Raw genomic sequence first — 21,248 nt, forward strand, 5'->3', positions numbered from 1 at the left:
CCTACTTATAGCATAATGGAGAAGCAATGACCTTGTTAGATTAGTTGATCATCTCTGAGAAACTCCTAAGCCCCGGGGCCACAGTTATTTTGAGCAAATTCTTTCAGTAAAGTCACATACTTGGCTATTTCTCCAGCTACAGCCACACTTTCATAAAATAGGCTTTTTAAAAACCCATCCAAATATCCCTTGTCTCTGAAGTCGTATTTATAGAAAACGTATGTAATGCATGAGACCTTTGGTTCAAAGAGAAACCAGTGAAACGTTATTTCCATTGGACAAAATCCGGCTGAAAGGCTGAAGGCTTTCACTTACTAAGAAGTAACTTCAGAACTTTAGCTCCTCTGCTAATTGCATCAGACAAAGCTGTAATATTACTACAACAACGACTACTACCAATATGGATATGAATATATGGAGACAGCAGAATAGGGGAGAAAGAATTGGAGAAAATGAAAGTCAACACCAACTAAAGAATTGACAGCTGTGATTTCACATTGCTCTGTATAATAATAACACAAATACAAGCACACACATATTCTACTAAAAAGAAGAGGTGGTTTTGAGCTGAGGGCTCCTACAATTTCTCAGAATTCAGTGTCACCCCAACATGGAGAAATAAAATCTGGAAGAAGCACTGTGAGTTTGGGAAGAAATCTAAGCAGGATGAGATCTTGTTAATCCTTGAATTTCCATTTTAGGGAATTCCGGGGCTATAAGATAAAGTGGCAAGCTAAAAATAAGGCAATGTTCAATCATTTCTGCTCTGTGACCAAGAAAATAAATGGATGCACCTACATGGAGCTGAGGAGTTGAGTTGAACTCCAAAAAAAGCATAAGAAAAGTCTTTAAAATGAGTACATTATGGATCAACCAGGAAATTCCAAATAAAAACTCTACATTCAAAGATTGTACAACAGCTTCTGCCAATCCTTCTGCTCTCAACAAAACAAATATTCTTCTAAAGTTGACTGTCTGAGCACACACCTTTTCCAAACACTGAACCGCAAAGAGAAACGGCACAAAATCGGAATGTGGCTTCCTAAAACCTCCATGCAATTAAACCAACATATAGATTTTCCTCAGAGACGCTTCTTTAAATGGTGGGCATGGCAGGGGAAGGATACTGTAAAATCTCCATTTCCTCCCATTCAGCTGGGCCTCGGGAGGCAGAGAATAGATGGGGGCTGGGCCAGTCAGAATTTTTACTACCGGTTCTCCAAACTACTCAAAATTTCCGCTACCGGTTCTCCAGAATTGGTCAGAACCTGCTGAAACCCACCTCTGCTCCACACCAATTTGGACCACTCAGGTGACCCTTAGAACACAGAAAAACCTCCAAGTAGCCTCAACGACTCTCTCTAAAAGGATGCAAATGACCAGCTGTCTGCAAGGAGTATAAATCCTTCCATTCCTCATCCTCCTCCAGTCAGAGCGGAAGAAGCTTCTTGGATGAGAAGCGAAACGTCTTCAAAGAAAAACCAGAAAGTCCAGTTGCCTCTTGAAAAAAAGCATCTTTGGGACAATTGTGACCTGGAGGACGGAGAATCTCCACAGACTCAGCCCAGATATTATATGTGAGAGGGTGAAGACAGTCCCATGTCTATTTGCATTTGGTTTGTCCCATTTTGGGTTCTCAAGTTTATTGTTTTTATCCAGCGAGGAAATGAATGAACAATCCTAACGCCCATTGAAGATTGTTCTGGAACTCAACCAGCAACCGAGCCTTCTATGTGCCACGATGAATTTTTTCCCCCTGCAGGGACACATCTTCACATCTGGCAAGCAACAACATTTCCATCTATTTTTGCAGCTCTTTCTAGATACTTTTATTTGCTTTAATTATTCCATCCCCTTCCAGTTGAGCATCCCACTGAGTCCCATTTATCAACTGGTGACTGATCAGACGGCTCTTGCCCTGCGCCCGAATACAACTTCAAGTGTTTCTTAAACAATGGACAATTAATCTTCATTTAAATTTTTTTTTAAAAAACCCATCACCCTTACAGAAAGCCCCGGTCTTTAAATGTGTTTTCAGAAGCGTGTAAACGAAAACCGTCTAAGCTGAAACTGTATATGATCCAACGTGTCACTCATGAAAAATGAGTTCTACTCTGCATGAAAAAAACATTAAAACTATAACCGCAAGGAAATGACCTAATGGAGAAAAGCAGATCGAGTTAATTTGTTATTAATTAACTGCCCCAACCAGAATCCAAGGGGGGGGGGGAAGGGACCCAACACTACAATTCCAATTAAGAGAAACCCCCACCCCCCCACCCCCGATAAATTATATTAACCATAGAGAATGTTCCAAATAAAAGAAAAACTTGGTGTTCTCTCCATGCTAGCAGGAGCCCTTAAAATATTTCGGCTAATAAATTAAATTACTGCCTAAATGTATGTTCTGGGAGATCATGCAGAAGGTGGAAAAACACAGTAGATTTTCCAGGGTCCGGGGCGAGGCCACCTCCTTCTCTTTTTATGATTGGGTGTTTAAACTATTCATCTAGGGCACAATGAGGTCATGACCCCCAACTGGGTAGCAGCTGAATCGAGGACGGGTTGCCCCATAACTATTTTCTTAAAGATGTTTTTAATAAAGAAGAAGAGGGCTGGGGAAGTGAAGGCCGAAAGGAGCTGTGTTCACTTGGAAAAAATGAAATAAAATAAAAAAAACCAAAGTTGAGGAACTTTGTAATGCTCTGGATAAATATTCAGATAGAAAATCCGTATATTGCACAGGTCAGAAGAAGGGGTTGAGAAGATATCTGTAGATCCCTCACATCCTGGACATAAGCTATTTCAGCTCCTTCCCTCAGGATGGCGCTATAGAGCATCATGTGACAAAACAACTAGACACAGGGACAGTTTTTTCCCTCGCGCCATCACTCTGCTGAACACCTAATTCTCACCGTACTGTCTGAGGTCTATGTAAATTTACCCACGTAGTATAGCTGTAGTATTATTCTTATTGGAATATTATTCTTATTGGCCAATAAAGAATTCTATTCTGTTCTGTTCTGTTCTGTTCTGTTCTGTTCTGTTCTGTTCTATTCTATTCTATTCTATTCTATTCTATTCTATTCTATTCTATTCTATTCTATTCTATTCTATTTTACTCTACTCTACTCTACTCTATTCTTCTTACCCTGTTTCCCCGAAAATAAGGCATCCCCTGATAATAAGCCCAATCGGGCTTTTGAGCACATGCGCTAAAATAAGCCTCCCCCCGAAAATAAGCCCACCCCGAAAATATTTAAACACAGAGCTGGAAATCAGGTAGGATGGCAAGAGGAGCCCCATGGGACCAGCCAGAGGTGGTATTTGCTGGTTCTCCAAACTGCTCAAAATTTCCGCTACCGGTTCTCCAGAACCTGTCAGAACCTGCTGGATTTCACCCCTGGTCCAGTGGCTCCCTTCCTTCTCTGCAAAATTCCTAAGCTCAAAACAAGGATTTGGTCAGAAGGCATGGAAAGGCCGGAGCAGAAAAGACGACTTACGTTCGTATTGCAGAGTCTATATTGCTTGTAGGCCCCAGTGCACACAATTGCGGCAGCCGGCTGAGTGGACATCTGCCCTTGGATGGGTGGGTGAGATGCTCCAGGGAGATGCCTGCTCCGTTCTCCGCCCTGGAACAAGCTTTGAGATACTGCTGGGAAGGCTTGAAAATGGGACCCTGGCTGTTGATAGAAAGAGCTACTCGCAACCTGAGTCCTGGCTGGAGAAGATTGGTGGTCACCTTGGTACGTTCCTCCAGGATGATGATGGGAAGGGCTTCCTGGATGGGCAAAAGTGGAGATGCCACCAGTCCCTTGTTGGTTGGGTGCAGGTTGCATGGACTGACGTTGCTTTCGGGGCTTATGTGCCGATTGTCCGGTGTCCGTCTGCAGCGGGAGGATGTAGGGAACTTTTCCATAGCCATATTTCCCAGGTCCAATGGCGCTTTTCTTCCGGCCTCTGAGGACAGAGAGAAGAGGAAAAAGCAGATCAGCCATCATGTTTCAAACCAAACAATCAACAGCTTCAAGACTAGTTCCGGATCCGGTCAGCCAAATACCAACCCCATAGGCTTCCCTACTTATTCTGCTGTAGCTCAGAGTGAATGGGTGAATCCAGTCACAGAAAGCATGCAAAGAAATCAGAAGTACGGAAGATGTTCTGCATGGACCACAAGTCCATCTAGACTCAGCTATACAGCACACACTCTTGTTCGTAATTCTCCTATTAAAAGGGACAACTTCAGGACAATTCTTGTGGGGGGGGAAGTCTATGGTTCACTTTTCAAGTTTCCAGCAAGTATCTCCTCAGGCTTCAAGTAAGCTTTGTAGGGCGTCAAACAGCAAATACCAAATGTGGGAACACAAGGCATTATTTGTTTGGTGAAGAAGAGAGTTCTTTTTTTCCTCTATGCCTTGCAGACAATGTTTATCCACAGAGAATGCCAGTGAAAGGAATTGAGGGGGGAGAGAGAGAAGAATCCTTTGCTATCATCAGAAAACAAGCTACTGTTTAACAGATAACACATGTCTAAAAGCAGGCATGCACCAGATACAACCGTGAAGACATCTCACGAGACCTCCAGACTTGCTGGACTTATCTAACACAGAAGTTTTATCTCACTGATAAAAAAAAAAATGTAAGCTGCTGGTATCTCTCACTCACCCACCCCGAGACCTCACAAATATATAGAGTATATTTCCTAGGCTCCAGAAGCTACGGTTAATCTCAGGTCGAGGCGCCAAGAATTGGGAGTCCCAGAAATGGTAGCGTTTAGCCTGAGATTGAAAATTTTAAGCCAGGAAAGACTTATCTAGTGAGCAAACGGAGCAATGGTGACCATGCAGAAGTGGGTTTCAGCAGGTTCTGACCAGTTCTGGAGAATCGGTAGCGGAAATTTTGAATAGTTCAGAGAACCGGTAGTAAAAATTCTGACTGGCCCCACCCCCATCTATTCTCTGCCTCCCAAGTCCCAGCTGATCGGGAGGAAATGGGGATTTTGCAGTAACCTTCCCCTGGAGTGGGGCGGGAATGGAGATATTACAGTATCCTTCCCCTGCCATGCCCATCAAGTCACGCCCACCAAGCCATGCCCACAGAACCGGTAGTAAAAAAATTTGAAACCCACCACTGTGACCATGGATCCCCCCAGGGTTCATATTTCAGGCTGCCTAAAAGAAGGACACGCTTTTATAAGGAAGACATAGCCCTAATCATAACGAGAGCTCGTGCAAAACAATTTGATTACAGCCATCAATGTAATGCGTGGGCGTATCCCACAATATTTTTTGGGTGTGTGTGTGTGTGTGTAACTGTGTCACGCAGGATTTGAATCAGCATTCAAAAAAGAAACGTGGGGAGGGTTTTGTTTTTAGAATAAGGGAAGCTGAGTTTAATATTGGCTATTGGATGCCAGGATCTACTTTAGGCATCATGGCGCTGTCAAAATCAACTATGCAAAATCAACTATGCAAAATCAATTATTTTAACAGCCAGCAGGATGAAAATGACCTTTGATCAATTTTCTCCATCAGATATCATAGAATCCAGTTTCCTCTCTCCCCAAGCCCCTCCAACCCCCCACTCAGCTACTACTGTTCTCTTTCTCCATGGTGTAAATTAGCAGGAACATTTTGTTTAATGCGAACTGAGCAGATAGACATCTAGAGCCAATGTTTCGTTTTGCTCCATTGCTCCTCCCGAGTGTGGAGGAATTTCGACTCCCTTCAGAACGATTACAAAAACCTCAGACCCTCATCTCGTTCCCTCATTCTGGGGGGGAGACAGCAATCTGACACCCCAAAACCACATTCAGCCTTGAAATCCATCTTCCTTCCAGCTACTGAAGTCCTGCAAATGACCACAAAGGTTATTCAATGGTTATGCAGATCCTGCTTTGTGAAATACACAGAAAACAAGGCTTGAAGGATTTAATTCATGAAGAAAAATGGGCAGAAAAATACACCCACTTAATCTGTCTGGCATCCCTTCCCCAATTTTACGTCTATGCTTCCAACAGTATGCCAACGTTCTTAAATTAGTTGCCCTCTGTGTGTGAGATTTTATTTTCAATTGCCCAAAAGTCAGTTTGGGTAGCCCAGAAGGTCTGGCCCTGGGTGCAAGGCCCAGGCAGAAGATATGCACAAATTCCACAGCAGAACAAACTAGATTGGCAGGAAGGAAATTTAAATTGCAGCCAACTGAGAACTTGTTAGTTCCTGGATCCCTTCCTTCATACAATGTTTTTCTCTGGTCTCTCCACCCCTTCCAGGATATTTAAAAAATTGTCTTTGATAAACTGTTCCCCGACTCTTCCCATTAATATTGTTCATTAGCAAGGGAAAGAGACTTAATTCCTGTCTACGTAGGATGTTTTTTTAAGACTACGTTACCCACCCAGCTCATTGGCCTCCCGTAAATCTCTCTGACAATTGCCTTATTTTTTCCTCTGCAAGGGGAAGTCCTTAAAGAATTTGATTCAAGTACAGAGCTTGCACTAACCCTCTCGGCTGATAATAGACCCAGAGCTCCTATATCAGGGGTGAAATGCTCCCGGTTCAGACCGGATAGCCTGATCCAGTAGCGATGGCGGCAGGTGGTTCGGAGAACCAGTAGCAAAAATCCCTGCCCCCCCCCAATGCCCAGCTGAGCCACGCGATCATCAGAGGCTTTAAAAAAAAAAAACATTTAAAAGCATTTTTTCTACAACCTCTTCGGCCGAAAAAATGCTTTTAAAACTTAAAAAAAAAAAAAAAAAGCCTCTGATGATCGCATGGCTCAGCTGGGATCGTTAGAAGCTTTTAAAAGCATTTTTTTCTGCAACTTCTTCGCCAAAGAGGTTGTAGAAAAAATGCTTTTAAAAGGAAAAAAAAAGCCTCTGACGATCAGGCAACTCAGCTGGGATCGTCAGAGCCTTTTAAAAGCATTTTTTTACCAACCTCTTCGGCCGAAGAGAAAAAAATGCTTTTAAAAGTAAAAAAAAAAAAAAAAAGTTGGCCATGCCCACCCCACCAAGCCATGCCCACAGAACCGGTAGTAACAAATTTTACATTTCACCATTGTCCTATATCTGCCAAAAGACAAAGCATCAGTAGTGGTAAGTGACAGGTGAGGGCAGTAGTAAATCCTCCTTCCAAAACAAACATCTTGATCGGAGGAGACCATCTACCCATCCTTTCATCTGCTACACAGGACAGAGGTCAATAGGGATGGGTCAAATCTGTCCCTGTGCTTGTGCGTGCTGAGTTTCACAGCTTGACATTTGCAATATCCACCAGGACCCACTCCCTATGCCTGTGTGTGCTTTAGATTATTATTTATCAAGCTGGCTTTTTCAGAAGTCAGCCCTGGGAAGAACGCCAGATGTGCATTTCTCCTTCGGAAAGTCATCTGTTACTCATGAAGAAGTGGAAGCAGCTTGCTGGAGGTGTGTGTTGCCTCTCGGAAAAAAAATACATTGTTTGGTGGAGCCCTCGGGTCAGATTTGTTAAGAGAGGCCAAACATCTACAGTTCCCGTCGCATCCACGGCTCTAGCTGTTGGAAGACTTTTCAGAGCAACGTTGCATCAGGTACAAATCTCCTTCAATGCAAACTGCCAAAACACTCTGGGTTTTACCAAAATGTCTACCAGGAGGGGTTATGATCAGGGCTGAGTTCTACTTACCTTTACTACCGGTTTGCAATGGGGCCGCGCACACTCTCTCTCTTCTGCACATGCGCAAAAGCATTCTGATGACGTTGGGTTCGGTGGGCGGAGCCTCCCGCCGGTTTTACTACCGGTTCTATAGAACTGGTGCGAACCGGGGGCAACCCACCACTGGTTATGATCCTTTTCCAATAAACCATAGCTAGCTTTCCAGATTAACTCTTTTTTTTTAAACTTATCCTTGTAATTCCATTCCTTCCTGGTGATTAACCATTCGCCCTTTCTTGATGATAGTAAGGTAAAGGTAAAGGCTCCCTTCACACATACGTGCTAGTCATTCCTGACTCTAGGAGGTGGTGCTTATCTCCATTTCAAAGCCAAAGAGCCAGCGCTGTCCAAAGACGTCTCCGTGGTCATGTGGCCGGCATGACTCAATGCCAAAGGCGCATGGAACACTGTTACCTTCCCACCAAAGATGGTCCCTATTTTTCTACTTGCATTTTTTACCTGCTTTCGAACTGCTAGGTTGGCAGAAGCTGGGACAAGGAATGGGAGCTCACCCCGTTACGCAGCACCAGGGATTTGAACCGCTGAACTGCCGACCTTTCAATCGACAAGCTCAGCATCTTAGCCACTGAGCCACCGCATCCCTTTTTTGATAATAGTACTTGGGTTAATTTTCCATAAAATATCTAAAGAAGAGTCTCTTGCACTGAGTGTACGGTGTGCATGTCTACACCAAAATAACAAAAGGCCACCTAAGAAGACCTTCATTAACAGCTGTCCATCTCTCCTCCAACTTCTAGAAAAAGTATGAAGAGGACTCTCAATGGGCAAGCAAATTTAGAGAAAGACGGCCCCTCAGTACATGGTCCGAAGCCATAAAGTGCTTTGAAAGCTTTAACTCTTACTTGATGCCCATCATTCAACCACACTTGGGCATCATCTCAACAGCCTAGCAGTACCAAAGCCATTTCTATGTCCTTCCTACTGACCAGTACAAACATTTTGTGTCTTTGGGAAGTGTTTACACAGCTCGCCAAGACCAGCCGGCTGTCCTCCAGATACATCTTCAGAATGAGTTTGTCTCGGTCATAATTCCTAATCTCTACTTTTTGGTTTCATCAGTATCTTCCTTAGCTTTGAGGAGAAAAAGAGAAGGAGGAACAAACGATCAGCAAAGCTTCTCATCCGATTGATATGGTTTTCTGTTATGGTTGTGAGCCATCCCAGAGTTCAGGTTTTAAAACGGGCAACCATGTCGATATTCTAAATAAATAAACTCAATCTAGAATTAAGATGAAAACATCCTGGCAGTATTTCCCAGCTGGAGACACTCTCTAAAAAACACTCACTTAACAACATTTTGCCCTTTTTTCCCCTCTCTAATTGTATCCACCAACTATTTACTTTATCTCTTGGAAGTTCGTGCAAAAAACAAAAAAAACATCAAACATAAATTGTGCTTGTCGCGTTAAAAGCTTTTTCATTTCATTTCGTTTTTGTTTTAATCTTTTTTTCCCCCTTTCCAACTCTCTCTTTGCTATTGCCAACAAAGCAGCTGAATCTTGTCCCTTACAGGAGGGTCAACCTGTCATTTTCAAGCCCCCCCCCCTTTTTTTTTTTTTTTTTTTTGCAATAAACCCGGATCGACGATTGAAATGCCTGGGTTTTGCAGCTTATTTTGATGTGACGATGATACAGCTGTAAGAAAGACACAGAGGAAATTCCCCAAAGGAGAGATTCCAAACCTCCAAACCTACAGATGTTCCCCATTCCTTGTGGATCCCACAATTGCTAAATGCAGATCTGCCGGGCTGAAGCAAAGGGGCAGCCGGCCCCCAAGTGAAGCTCAACACCATCCAGGACAGCAAAAGAGAAGGGAGACCCTCATCAATCTAGGAAGCAGGTGGGTTTCAGCAAAGAATGAGGAAGAATCCTTATTTACCATTATTTGTTCCATATGAAAAGTTGTTTCTGACTTTCCTTTGGCGGGGGTGGGAGAGAAATTTTATTTTAATGCTCCAAGCATGCAGACATCTGCATTTGAGCTTGTTTGATGTCAAGTCCTTTCCCCACAGCTATAAAGCGTAACGTGACAAGCCTGCGCCTGACTTCTCAGAAGCTCATCCTGTAATCGTTCTACAACCTAAATTTGGAAGAAGACACATCCTGACTCTAGAGCAGTGTTTCTCAACCTTGGTAGCTTGAAGATGGGTGGACTTCAACTCCCAGAATCCCCCAGCCAGCAGCGCTGGCTGGGGGATTCTGGGAGTTGAAGTCCACCCATCTTCAAGCTACCAAGGTTGAGAAACACTGCTCTAGAGGAAATGTAGCAATTTCTCAGAAGTATTTATCTATAACCTTTCACAGAAATACCGTCTTGTCTAACTAGTTTACATAGTGAGAATGAAAGGAAGCAAATTAAGGAAAATGCTATGTGTCAATACGTACCTGCAATTAAGTGATTTGAGAAAAAGCTTCACATTTACTAGCTAAAAGCAAAAACAAACAAATTGGACTCTAAGAAACAGGTAGGAGGGGAATAGTTCCACAATAAGGCGGCCAATCAAGTAAAGGGCCTGCTTACTGCACTCATCCATAAAGTGGCCCTTACAATTGACCTCAGGAATGTGCAGAATGCTCGGAAGATGAAGAAAGAACGAGGAAGGGAGGGAGGGAGGGAGGGAGGGAGGGAGGAAGGAAGGAAGGAAGGAAGGAAGGAGAAAGGAGGAGGAAGAAGAAAAGGAAGAAGAAGAGGAGGAGGAAGAAGGGGAAGGGGAAAAAGAAGGAAGGAAGGAAGGAAGGAAGGAAGGAAGGAAGGAAGGAAGGAAGGAGAAAGGAGGAGGAAGAAGAAGAGGAAGAAGAAGAGGAGGAGGAAGAAGGGGAAGGGAAGGGGAAAAAGAAGGAAGGAAGGAAGGAAGGAAGGAAGGAAGGAAGGAAGGAAGGAAGGAAGGAAGGAAGGAAGAAAGGGAAAGAACTACCTTCTTTCTGATTTGGGGCTACGTCTTCGGGACTGAGAAACCTGAGCCCCTCTTGAAGTTGCTCGGCTCCAGTAGCTGTCATTGCGTCCTCCGGAGGAGGAGGAAGAGGAGGAGGAGAGGGCAGCCCGTGCCGGTTCCTCATTCCTGTGAAGAGGCACCGATGTACGGATGGCCGAGATGACGTGACCAGAGAAAGGAGGCAGGGAGTCTTCTTGAGGCAGTTGCTGGAGGTGAGCCAGTGCCCTCCCCGAAGCAGAGTACTGCCCAGGATTGTGAGAGCTCCTATCATAGTAGTATCCTGGAAGACATGGCCGCATCTGCACCATCACTCCACCACTGCAGCTTCTGGAGCAAGCTGACCAAGGTCCCCAACTGCCCCAAACCCCTGGGATTCCTCCACTCTCTTCTTCTGGAGCAACGTTCCCATCTTTTATCCTTTGGGGTACCTACAAGGGAGACCAGAAGAGATGAATTAGGAGGGAGGGGGGGACATCATATTTTCAAAGTAGACTAAGGTCAAGATAATAGAATTTATTTTACCCAATGTGTAATTCAAGTTTGGAATTCTCTACCATAACATTTCTCAACCTGAGCCACTTGAAGATGGGTGGACTTCAATTCCCAGAATTCCCCAGCCAACATGGAGTTGAAGACGTCCACCCATCTCCAAGTGGTCCAGTTGAGAAATGCTGTTCTATCATGAGATGTTAGGTTGGTTACCAGCTTGGCTGCTTCCAAAAAGGGTTGGACCAATTCATGGAACTCATAGAGATCCATGGCTATGCCTGAAGGCCATCTACTGGTGGGCTTCCATAGGCAGCTGTTTGCCTTCTGTAAGTACAGACTCCTTGAGTAGATGGGCCAGGAGTCCAATCAGCAAATCACTGCTTATGTTCTTAAGAAACAGAGATTTCAGGATTCCAGAAATGCTGGTTTGTCATTGCAGAGTATATTAATTGAATTTTGAAAGTCTCCTTTCCTATCGTCTACTAAACTTCCCTGCCTTAGGAGAAATGAAGCTGGCAAGGCAGATACCAACAGTTGCCATTCTTGAGAGAACCCTTATGCCAAAATAGAATAGAAATCTTATTGATGTGGTTATCTGACTATCTTAAAAGTATAAAACTGATACAAGTATTGAAGTAAATTAAAAGAAAACAGTAGGACATAGTCATAATACACCCCTACAGTTAACTCCAATCTGTTTTAGATAGCTATCTATCTTCAAATATCTATCTATGTCAAGTAAATATCTGGGCCACATTTAACTTATTTTATTTACTTATTTATTGAATTTATATCGCCACCTATTCACACGTGGCAACTCAAGGCGGCTTACAGAATATAAAACCTCATTTGAAACAATAAAACTAACAAAACATTAAATATTAGGTGATGTAACTCTAATGATTAACATTACTTAATTAATTAACAGTGAGAAAAAATAATCAGTGGAACAACTTGCCTCCAGAGGTAGTGGGTGCTCCATCACTGGAGGTTTTAAAGAAGAGGCTGGACAGCCACTTGTCTAAAATGGTATAGGGTCTCCTGCTTGACCAGGGGGTTGGTCTAGAAGACCTCCAAAGTCCCTTCCAGCTCTATTCCTATTCCACAGGGAGGCTGGATTGGCTGAAGCATTTTGGTCACTAGAAGATATAACCAACCACATGTACAGAGAGGAACCTGGGGGTGGGTTGCTTGGTCTCACAGATGGATCCATTTTGTGACCTAATTAATCAACTGCATCAGTTAAAGGAATTTTCTGAGCTTTAATTTCCAAGCTGGGAGAGATTCAGAAATCAGGAGAACGAGTAACTTTACAATCCAGAAGGAAAAGCTTGAAGTCTGTTTGGCAGCAACCAGCAACAGGTCCACAGCAGCTGGACACAATACAAACACACAAACACACACAGAGCCCTCACTCGGGCATCACAACCCACACCTTTCCACAAACCACACCTCCCAAGTTGTTCTCCAGGGGAGCTACTGCACATGTCTAACTGACCCTGACAAGAGAGAAGGATTTGTCAAAAATTTGCTAACAACATAAGCTAATTCAGTGTCGTCTTTATTTGTTACATGCATACACAGATTTTTCTGTCAATGCAATCCAGATGTTTCTCCATTTTGAAATGTGCCTTCACGTTTATTAGTCATGACATCAAAGGAGGAGGGGGGGAAGAGTCTGGGTGACTTTAGTACATGTCCCTTCCGAAATCTGTCTTGTTCCCCTCCCCATCAATTAAAATTTTGGCACAAAAATAAAGCAAGTTTGAAGCCAGAAACATTAGAAAGGACAAAATAAAAGTATTCATGCGATGGATGAATGCTGCTTCTAACTGGATCACAAAAGGTGCTTAAAAACATTGCTCCAGGGACATCCAACCTGCAACTCTTTAAACCAGGATGGCCAACCTTGGCCACGTTAAAACTTGTGGACTTCAACTCCCAGAATTCCCCAGCAAGCAGAATCCAAAATGGCCAATAACTCCTCCTTTCCTCACCCAACATGCCCCCAATTGTCTCCCCACCATGGAAGGGAGGTTCTAAGCATCATATATCTAGGCAGGCAAATGTCTACAGAGATTCTCAAATCGCCCAGGTCGTGGTTGTCCCAAAGGTGCTTTTCCAAAAGGCAACTGGACTTTCTTGTTGTTATTTTTTCCTTGAACACATTTCGCTTCTCCCCCAGAACTGAAGAAGCTTTTTGGATGAGAAGTGAAACGTTTTCAAGGAAAACCCCAAGAAAATCTAGTTGCCTTTTGGAAAAGCATCTTTGGGGCATCTAGGCAGGTGGGAACCAGAACATTTTGGGTTTTCAAGCTGGAAGCACAGTCTGAAAAGCATCACCTCCAAATGTAGACTTTGGTGATGACCGAAGATCTTTCTACAGACTTTAGTGACTCTTCTTTTGGGGACAGGGAAGAGGTGGCTGGGCCCCTCTTCTGCTAAAAGACCACTGGTGGTACTTAGAGGAGCAAAAGACCGGACATACGCCCCAACCTGCTGATGCCTACAAGCCAACTTGGATGGGAGCCAGTCAGAATAATTAATCTGCATGAGTTATGAGCTGCCTTCAGCTGCTACTTTCCGTGACTGCTGCTGGACTTCCCAGCCTCTGAATTATGAGATTCACAGCTAAAGGGTGATGAAGGGAACCAGGAAAGGGAGGTTAAATGTTAAGCAGACCTACAAAACTAGAGTCCATTTTTCATATTAGGAATCAACGCCTATTAATTCAGTTTGGGCTATTTATCTGCCAGCACTGGAGATTTCCCATTAAAAAAAAAAAAACAGCCACCCCAAAATGTAACAGTCAAAAGTGATATTAATAGCTACTTAATAGACTCTCCCTTAACTATTTGTTTCTACATTTCTGAATTATGCCTTCACCAAGTCAACTTCATATATATGCTAAGTAGGAAATAATGGTGAGATAATTGCTCAAGGCATTCATCCATTTTCCTAAACGTGTGTTCTAGCTCTGGCTTTCATTCAAATATTCTACTCTAAAACAGCCATCAAGAAGCATTTTTACTTTCCAAATTATCTATGGGATTAGAAGACACAGTTATTCCAAGAATCCAAATATGAAATGAGACTTCAACAGTGGTGGTTATCTAACTATAAGTTATTCTTGATCAAGGTAGACTCAAAGATTCTAATATATTTTACTCAATAGATAGAGCTAACCATCTGTGTTGTCATCGGAAACTGTGTGTCTGATGTCAGAGAATATTTGGAGAGATATGGGTCCCTCTTACATAACAGAATACAGAATAACAGAGTTGGAAGGGACCTTGGAGGTCTTCTAGTCCAACCCCCTGTTCAGGCAGGAATCCCTATACCATTTTAGACAAATGGTTGTCCGATCTCTTCTTAAACATCTCAAACAAAAGTGTCCTTTTTATCAAGTCTAAAACCGTTGAGGTTGTGTCCTCCAAACCAGGGGTGAAATCCAGCAGGTTCTGACAGATTCTGGAGAACTGGTAGCAGAAATTTTGAGCAGTTCGGAGAACCGGCAAATACCACCTCTGGCTGGCCCCAGGAGTGGGGAGGGAATGGGGATTTTGCAATATCCTTCCCCTTGGTGTTGGGTGGAAATAGAGATTTTGCAGTATCCTTCCCCTGCCCCGCCCACCAAGCCCCGCCCACCAAGCCACACCACGCCCACCAAGCCACATGCACAGAAGCGTTAGTAAAAAAAATTGGATTTCACCAGTGCTCCAAACTATATAGCAACTATCAACAAGACATCATCACACATGGCCACATGAGACAGAAGAGACCTCAAAACTGGACAATGCCTGGACAAGATCACCAGCCCTTCCACATCTGAAGGGTCTTAAAGGATTTCGAGAGGACAAACAGCTCTGGACTAATGTCACCCAGATCTTTGTGCATCTGTAACCTTGAAACATCTCCCAGACTCATCCTTTTGGAGCACCCAGAGAAGGCTGGAGCCAAACCAGCTGTAGAAAGTGGACAACGCTTTCTTCCACCCAAACGGGAACCCCCTCTGATCCTTAAGAACGTCCATGCAAGTGTTCATATGCTTAAGAGAAAGCCTGTGGGTCAGGAGCAGGAGAGTAACCTGGTTTATCACAATCCATTTTGGGTTGAAGCCATGCTGAAATCTCTCTGGATCAAGTTCAGTCCTTGCCCAAAACCCAGCCTGGCGTTTGTTCTTCCAGAGTGGCTGGTCGATTTTAAAACTGTTTCATTGCTGTGAAGGTAAGAAATCTCATTGTAAAACATACTTGTCTTGACAATTTTCTTTGATAGACGATGCCACGCTTGGATAAAATTACCAGCAAGGATTACCAATATTTAGCCATTTGAGCAGGCAGGAAGGACCTCTTGATCCAATTCCAAAACACGGGGTGGAGTTAATGGCTTCACCTTTTTGAGAAGAAGTCAGGAAACTCTCTGTCTGAAGGAACTCAAAGCAGAGGTAGAACTTCAGCTGGAGCTACTACGGTAGAGAAGCACAAACCTTCTCAAAATGGTACATTTTGCAAAGCTCGGGACATGACCATGTTTTCTGCACTGTCCCTTTCTTTAGTTTTATTTACTGTTGGTTGTTTAACGGTAGAGATAGGGGCTCCAAAACTAGGTTCTCTCATCGTGGTTGGTGGCACATGGAGAAGACCGGATAAATAACCATCTCAGTTGGTCATCAAAAGGAAAACCCTCTCCACCAAATAAATTTTTTTTTGACTTTTAATGACCTTGTAATTGCTGGCATCGGGGTGGAGTCGGGGCAACTGAATGGAGCCTTTCAGATGCCTTTCCTGTCGTGAATGCAGAGTTTGCATGCTGATATTTACTCATTGTGCCCAGAGAGAGAAATACCTGCCGCTACCTCTCCACCCAAGAATGACCTGATTTAAACCACGATCTGCTGTGGGGGAACTGAGACCGGCCTGATTGAGCAACAGGAAGCAAGTCAGGACTCTACACATTTCAAAAATCAACGTTGCCCCAGTGCTGGTGACCTTGTGTAACCCGTGCGGAAAACCCCAAAACGGTGGGAACAAATGCTAAATCCTCAGCGTGGCTCTCACATTCTTGCAGAACAATGGAGCTGACAAGGCTCAGCAACCTCTGAAGGGAAGGCTACGTTTCCCAGCCGTGAGCGCCTGACTGTGGCTTCCTCCCCAGTCCATCCCACCCCACCCTGACAGAGATGAAAGCCGGCGTGGCTCTTGATGTGCCTTCAGGACACAAATGCCTTTTGCTCGCCCACAAAAGGTGAATTCTGAAGGATGAGGGAGAGGTGGGAGGGGAAAGGTACATTCAAGTAAGGATTAAGCAGCCAGATCAGACTGTTGTTGAAAAAGCTGAGCCTCAACTCCAGCTGAAGTGGAATTTCAAGACGGGATCAGATCTGCAAGTTTGATCTTTCCTTCACTTAAGAGGCTGCATCGAGACAGGATGAAAAAGGATGCTGGCATTTGCTTCTTCCCAAGAGGCTAACATCTTGATTGATGTACCATCTGGGCTTGGTTTAATCTGGGCTGGGTGAAAACAACAGATTAAACCCAAATCACAACAGGGTGATTTTGCTTAACGACTGTAGTAAAATGGTCATAAAACCAGGCCTGGCTCACTTTAACGACCGCATCACTAGGTGATGGGAGTTCCGGTTCCAATTGTAGTCATAAGTCGAGGGTTACTTGTCGGTATGATGGATGAAAATCAATGAAGGCCAGGTTTCTGCCATCTTGAAGCAAGATACGCCCAAAACTGTAGCTGTAGACCAGACTTTACAAACATTTCAGCATTTTAAGACCACTGAATGAACCATGGTTAGTTGCTCCTACTGCCTTAGAAGGAGCTTAAAGCATGCAGAGCTGCAAAACTGTCCCGTACAGGCGGGTTCCTTGCGTGACACACACCACTTACCTTTCTGTGATCGATGGAAGGCTGTGGAATGACCAGCTGAAATCCAAGCACAACGAGGGAACTCAGAATCCTGCAGGGCAAAAAGAGATTGTCGTTGACTTTCCTGCTTCACGAGGGAGACAACCCAACCACCACTTTCTGGTTAAATGTGTAGATGATATGCCCATTGCTGAGGTTTGCCCACCACCCCCACCCACCCCCATGGCCACAGGGTGCACACTCATAGCACTGATGATATAACCCAGTTGGGCCACGAAATGTCTGCAAGAAAACAGCTAAGCCCAGGCAGCACCAAGAATCCAAACCATTAAACATTTTCACTCCAAAGCGAAAAGTCCTTCAAATTCCAACAATCTGATTGACTGTCCCAAAATTGCTTTTATCCCCCCCCCCCACCAGACTTCCTTGGTTTTTTTTCTTTGAAAACGTTTCACTTCTCATCCAAGAAGCTTCTTCAGTTCCCATCCAAGAAGCGAAACATTTTCAAGGAGAAAAAAAATCAAGACAGTTCAATAGCCTTTTGGGGGACGGGGGGTGGTGGGTAAAACACATTTGGGACAACCATGACCTGGGTGATTGAGAATCTCCCTAGACCAGAGATCTCCCAACTAGGCAGCTTTAAGACTTGTGGACTTCAACTCCCAGCTACGCTGGCTGGAGAATTCTGGGAGTTGAAGTCCACAAGTCTTAAAGCTGCCAAGTTGGGAGACCTCTGCCCTAGGCAAATCTGATTGACTCTAACAATTTTTCAAAGAAAAATACAATCACACTGGCTTGGGTGTGTGTTGCAAATGTTTATGTGCAAAGTCCAGATGGAAAACAAGGCTTACGTTTCACATGTTCAAACCGACTCAACGTACAAAACTGCTATCGATTTTCTGTTTTGAGCAAGGGGAAGGTTTGAATTCTTTCTCCTATCCATCTTTCTACTGCCAGACTAACCAATCTCTTAGTTCTCTTATTTGGCTGCTTGAAATAAAGCATGATTACCATTTTACACCAAGTCAAATTATGCTTGCGTGGTTTGCCATGTCTAAATTTGTACATTCTTTCTATATATTTTTTGGGGTGTGTGTTTTTTTTCTGTTCCCCAACTTTACAAAAATAGATTCTTCCTATTCTAAAGGGTGGGTGGGGAGGGGTTGGATGCAAGCTGGCAAAGTTAAAATTCAGGAAGCCAGAACAGCCAAGGGAAACTGGGGAAAAAAAATAATAAAACCGGCAGGACATTTTGGAACAGAGTATGAATGGGTTTCACTGCCAAGATGTTTGTAGAAGTGACATCAAGGATGGCTGCAAATCGGGGATGTGTCAGGCCCTGCCAAATGTTTGTTAATAAAAGTTGGACGTAATGAAGAACAATGCTATTTAAAAAATGCATTCATTTCTAGCCAGCGTAGTTTCGCAATCAAATTAAAAGATTTGGAGCATATCCTTCCCACCCTCCTTCCAAAAGGAAATCTGATTTTGCTGTGGCCTTAAGAAATTGGGTGAGTAAGCAGTGAGGTCAAAGCCTCCCTTGATTTGAGCCGATGGCTACGTGGGCATGGATGTACAGAGTATTGTTTTTCTGGAAATCATATGGAAATGAATTGCCATCACTTTCTTCCGGTTGTGATTTTACTTTGTGGTCTAATCTTCAATCTAGTAATCTCCCTTTCAAGTATTCCTCACATCTGACTCCACTTAGCTTTTTGTCCACATCAACCAGGTTAGAAAAAACTGGTCTCAAAACTTGGGTCAAAGAAAGAACATAAGCCAATTTGTCTTACACTAAAAGGTGTTGCCCAATTTAAATTCATGGTTAAATAAATGAGGACAAAATCAGGAGCCTGGATAGCTCAGCAGACTAAAGCACCGTAATTAACATCCAGTTGTCTGCAATTAGTAAGTTTGAATCTTGCCAGGCTCAAGGTTGACTCAGCCTACCATCCTTTCTAAGGTAGGTAAATTGGGGACCCAGTTTGTGGGGGCAATAAGCTTTGTAAAAATATACAAAAGTATGAAGGCTATTGCTTAATGCATTGTAAGCCGCCCTGAGTCTCCAGAGAAGGGCGGCATATAAATCAAATTAAAAAAAAAAAAATCACCCAAGGGCTCTGTAAAGGGATCTCTGAAACAGTTATAATGTTCAAAACCAGTCCAACCAGCCCATCAATATTGTCCTTACCAACCCAGACAGTGAAATGATTTTTTTTAGTGAGTCACACATTCCTAATAAAGATCTGAACCCCCCTTAGCTATCTTTGTTCTACTTTAACAAGCCCAGGAATTCAACCAGGTCTTAAGAAATAAGATTTATTCCTTTACAGTCAGTGTCCCAAAGGTTTTTTTTTCAAAAGGCCATTGGACTTTCTTGGTTTTTTTCCTTGAATTTTTTTTTTATTTATTTTTTTTTTGGCTTCTCAGGCAACAAGTTCCTTCTTGGGTGAGAGAAGAACAGAAGAAGCTTCTTGGATGGGAAGCAAAACATTTTCAAGAGAAAAAAAAAAACCAAGAAAGTCCAGTGGCCTTTTGAAAAGCACTTTTGGGACAACCATGACCTGAGTGACTGAGAATCTCCACAGATATCCTTCCTGTCGGTGTTAAACTTTCTCTTGAAAAACAAGAGGAAATGGTTTGCAATTTTCTTTATGGGATCTACAAACCAATGAGTAGCTTTCTGAGGCAAATGGTACAGATCTAGGAATTATGGAATAACATCCAGTGTGGAATATCTATGGAGATTGTCCGTCATCCAGGTCAGGGTGGTCCCAAATGTGCTTTTTTCAAGAGGCAACTGGACTTTCCGGTTTTTCCTTGAAGACGTTCATCTGAAGAAGATCAGCTAAAGAAGCTTCTTGGGTAAGAAGCGAAACATCTTCAAAGAAAAAACCAGGAAGTCCAGTTGCCTCTTGAAAAAAGCACCTTTGGGTTATCCAGTGTGGAATTATGGAATAAGATCCAAACCAATGAGGTCATTTGGTTCAGACCATTATGGAGAATTAAGCATCCAAAAAGTAGAGATTCTTGAACGATGGAAGCCCAGAATTGGCTTCCAGAACTGAAACCATGAAGTCCACTCAGGACAAGAGTTCAGATTACGCTATCCCAGCTGGCCAACTTCTTCAGGAATGGATTCAGTGAAGGGATTACTTCAAATCACTGGAAGGGTCAGTGTTACACTCTCTTGCAGATATCTCACAGGATATACAGGTAGTCCTCAACTTGCAACTTACATTCAGTGACCGTTTGAAGTTACAACAGCACTGGAAAAAGTGATATCACCATTTTTCACACGTATGACCATTGCGGCATCCCTGTGGTCATGTGATCTAAATTCAGACGACTTGGCAACTGGCATGGAATTATGACGGTGGCAGTGTCACCCTTTGCGACCTTCTGATAAGCAAAGTCAACGAGGGAAGCCAGATTCACTCCACAATTGTGTTACTAATTTAACAACCGCCGTGATATTAAGTGAACCATAATGGCCATAATGGTCGTAAAATGGGGCAAAACTCATTTGACAAATATCTCGCTTAAAGATTGAAATTTTGGGCTCAACTGTGGTCGCAGGTCGAGGACTACCTGGACAGATTAAGTCATCTTGGGAAAGTGGGGAAACAGGGTGGGAGGGAGGGAAGGAAGAGAACAGAGCAATACTCACCTCAAAGACCCTTTAAAATTGTCTAGCATAATTCTGGACTCTGAAAATGATGTGTCCGAGAGCCAAAGGTTGGTTGCCAATTTGTTGAAATGGGGGGAGGAATTATAGAAAAATCCTGAGAAAAGTAAATACAGAGAGAGAGAGAGAGAGAGAAAGAAAAGAAAGAAAGAAAGAAAGAAAGAAGAGAGAGAGAGAGAGAGAGAGAGAATAGGATTAGTTTCTCATCATCATTTTTTAACCAAAACTTTCAGAATTTCTGTGAAGGTGAAAGACGGTTGAAATACCACTTCGTTATTCATTGGGGACTGTGATATGTAATCTATAGGAGAAACAAAAATGATATAAAATATGTTCGCCCCCAAGCTTCAAATGCAGATTTCAAAGAGTCATAAAATTAGGAGAGACCCAAATTTCCTACTTATCACCCTTTTTTTTTTTTTTACCTTAAACTCTAAACCCATTGAACTGAAATTTGGTTTATGCAATTCGTGGCCAATGGCCACTTCTTAATAAGGTGAAGTTTTGCTCATTTTTCCAAAAAAGCAAACTATATTTGTACGC

General features: G+C 43.2%; 1 protein-coding gene across 3 annotated transcripts in view; it reads right to left on the reverse strand.

The window, feature by feature from the left end:
- The window catches only part of THSD4 (thrombospondin type 1 domain containing 4), a 151,438-nt gene that overhangs the window by 121,351 nt on the left and 8,839 nt on the right, over window positions 1-21,248 (reverse strand). For all 3 annotated transcript variants that reach the window (XM_034409438.3, XM_034409439.3, XM_034409440.3), the window contains exons 2-5: window positions 20,688-20,802; window positions 17,039-17,108; window positions 10,631-11,076; window positions 3,504-3,960 (exon numbers count right to left, since the gene is read on the reverse strand). In XM_034409438.3, coding sequence (XP_034265329.2) covers window positions 3,504-3,960; window positions 10,631-11,076; window positions 17,039-17,108; window positions 20,688-20,716 — 1,002 coding nt within the window. In that variant the 5' untranslated portion in view covers window positions 20,717-20,802. The remainder of the gene's footprint in view (window positions 1-3,503; window positions 3,961-10,630; window positions 11,077-17,038; window positions 17,109-20,687; window positions 20,803-21,248) is intronic.

Source organism: Pantherophis guttatus, chromosome 13 (genome assembly GCF_059756535.1).
Source record: "Pantherophis guttatus breed Tessera chromosome 13, ASM5975653v1, whole genome shotgun sequence".
NCBI classification, from domain to species: domain Eukaryota; kingdom Metazoa; phylum Chordata; class Lepidosauria; order Squamata; family Colubridae; genus Pantherophis; species Pantherophis guttatus.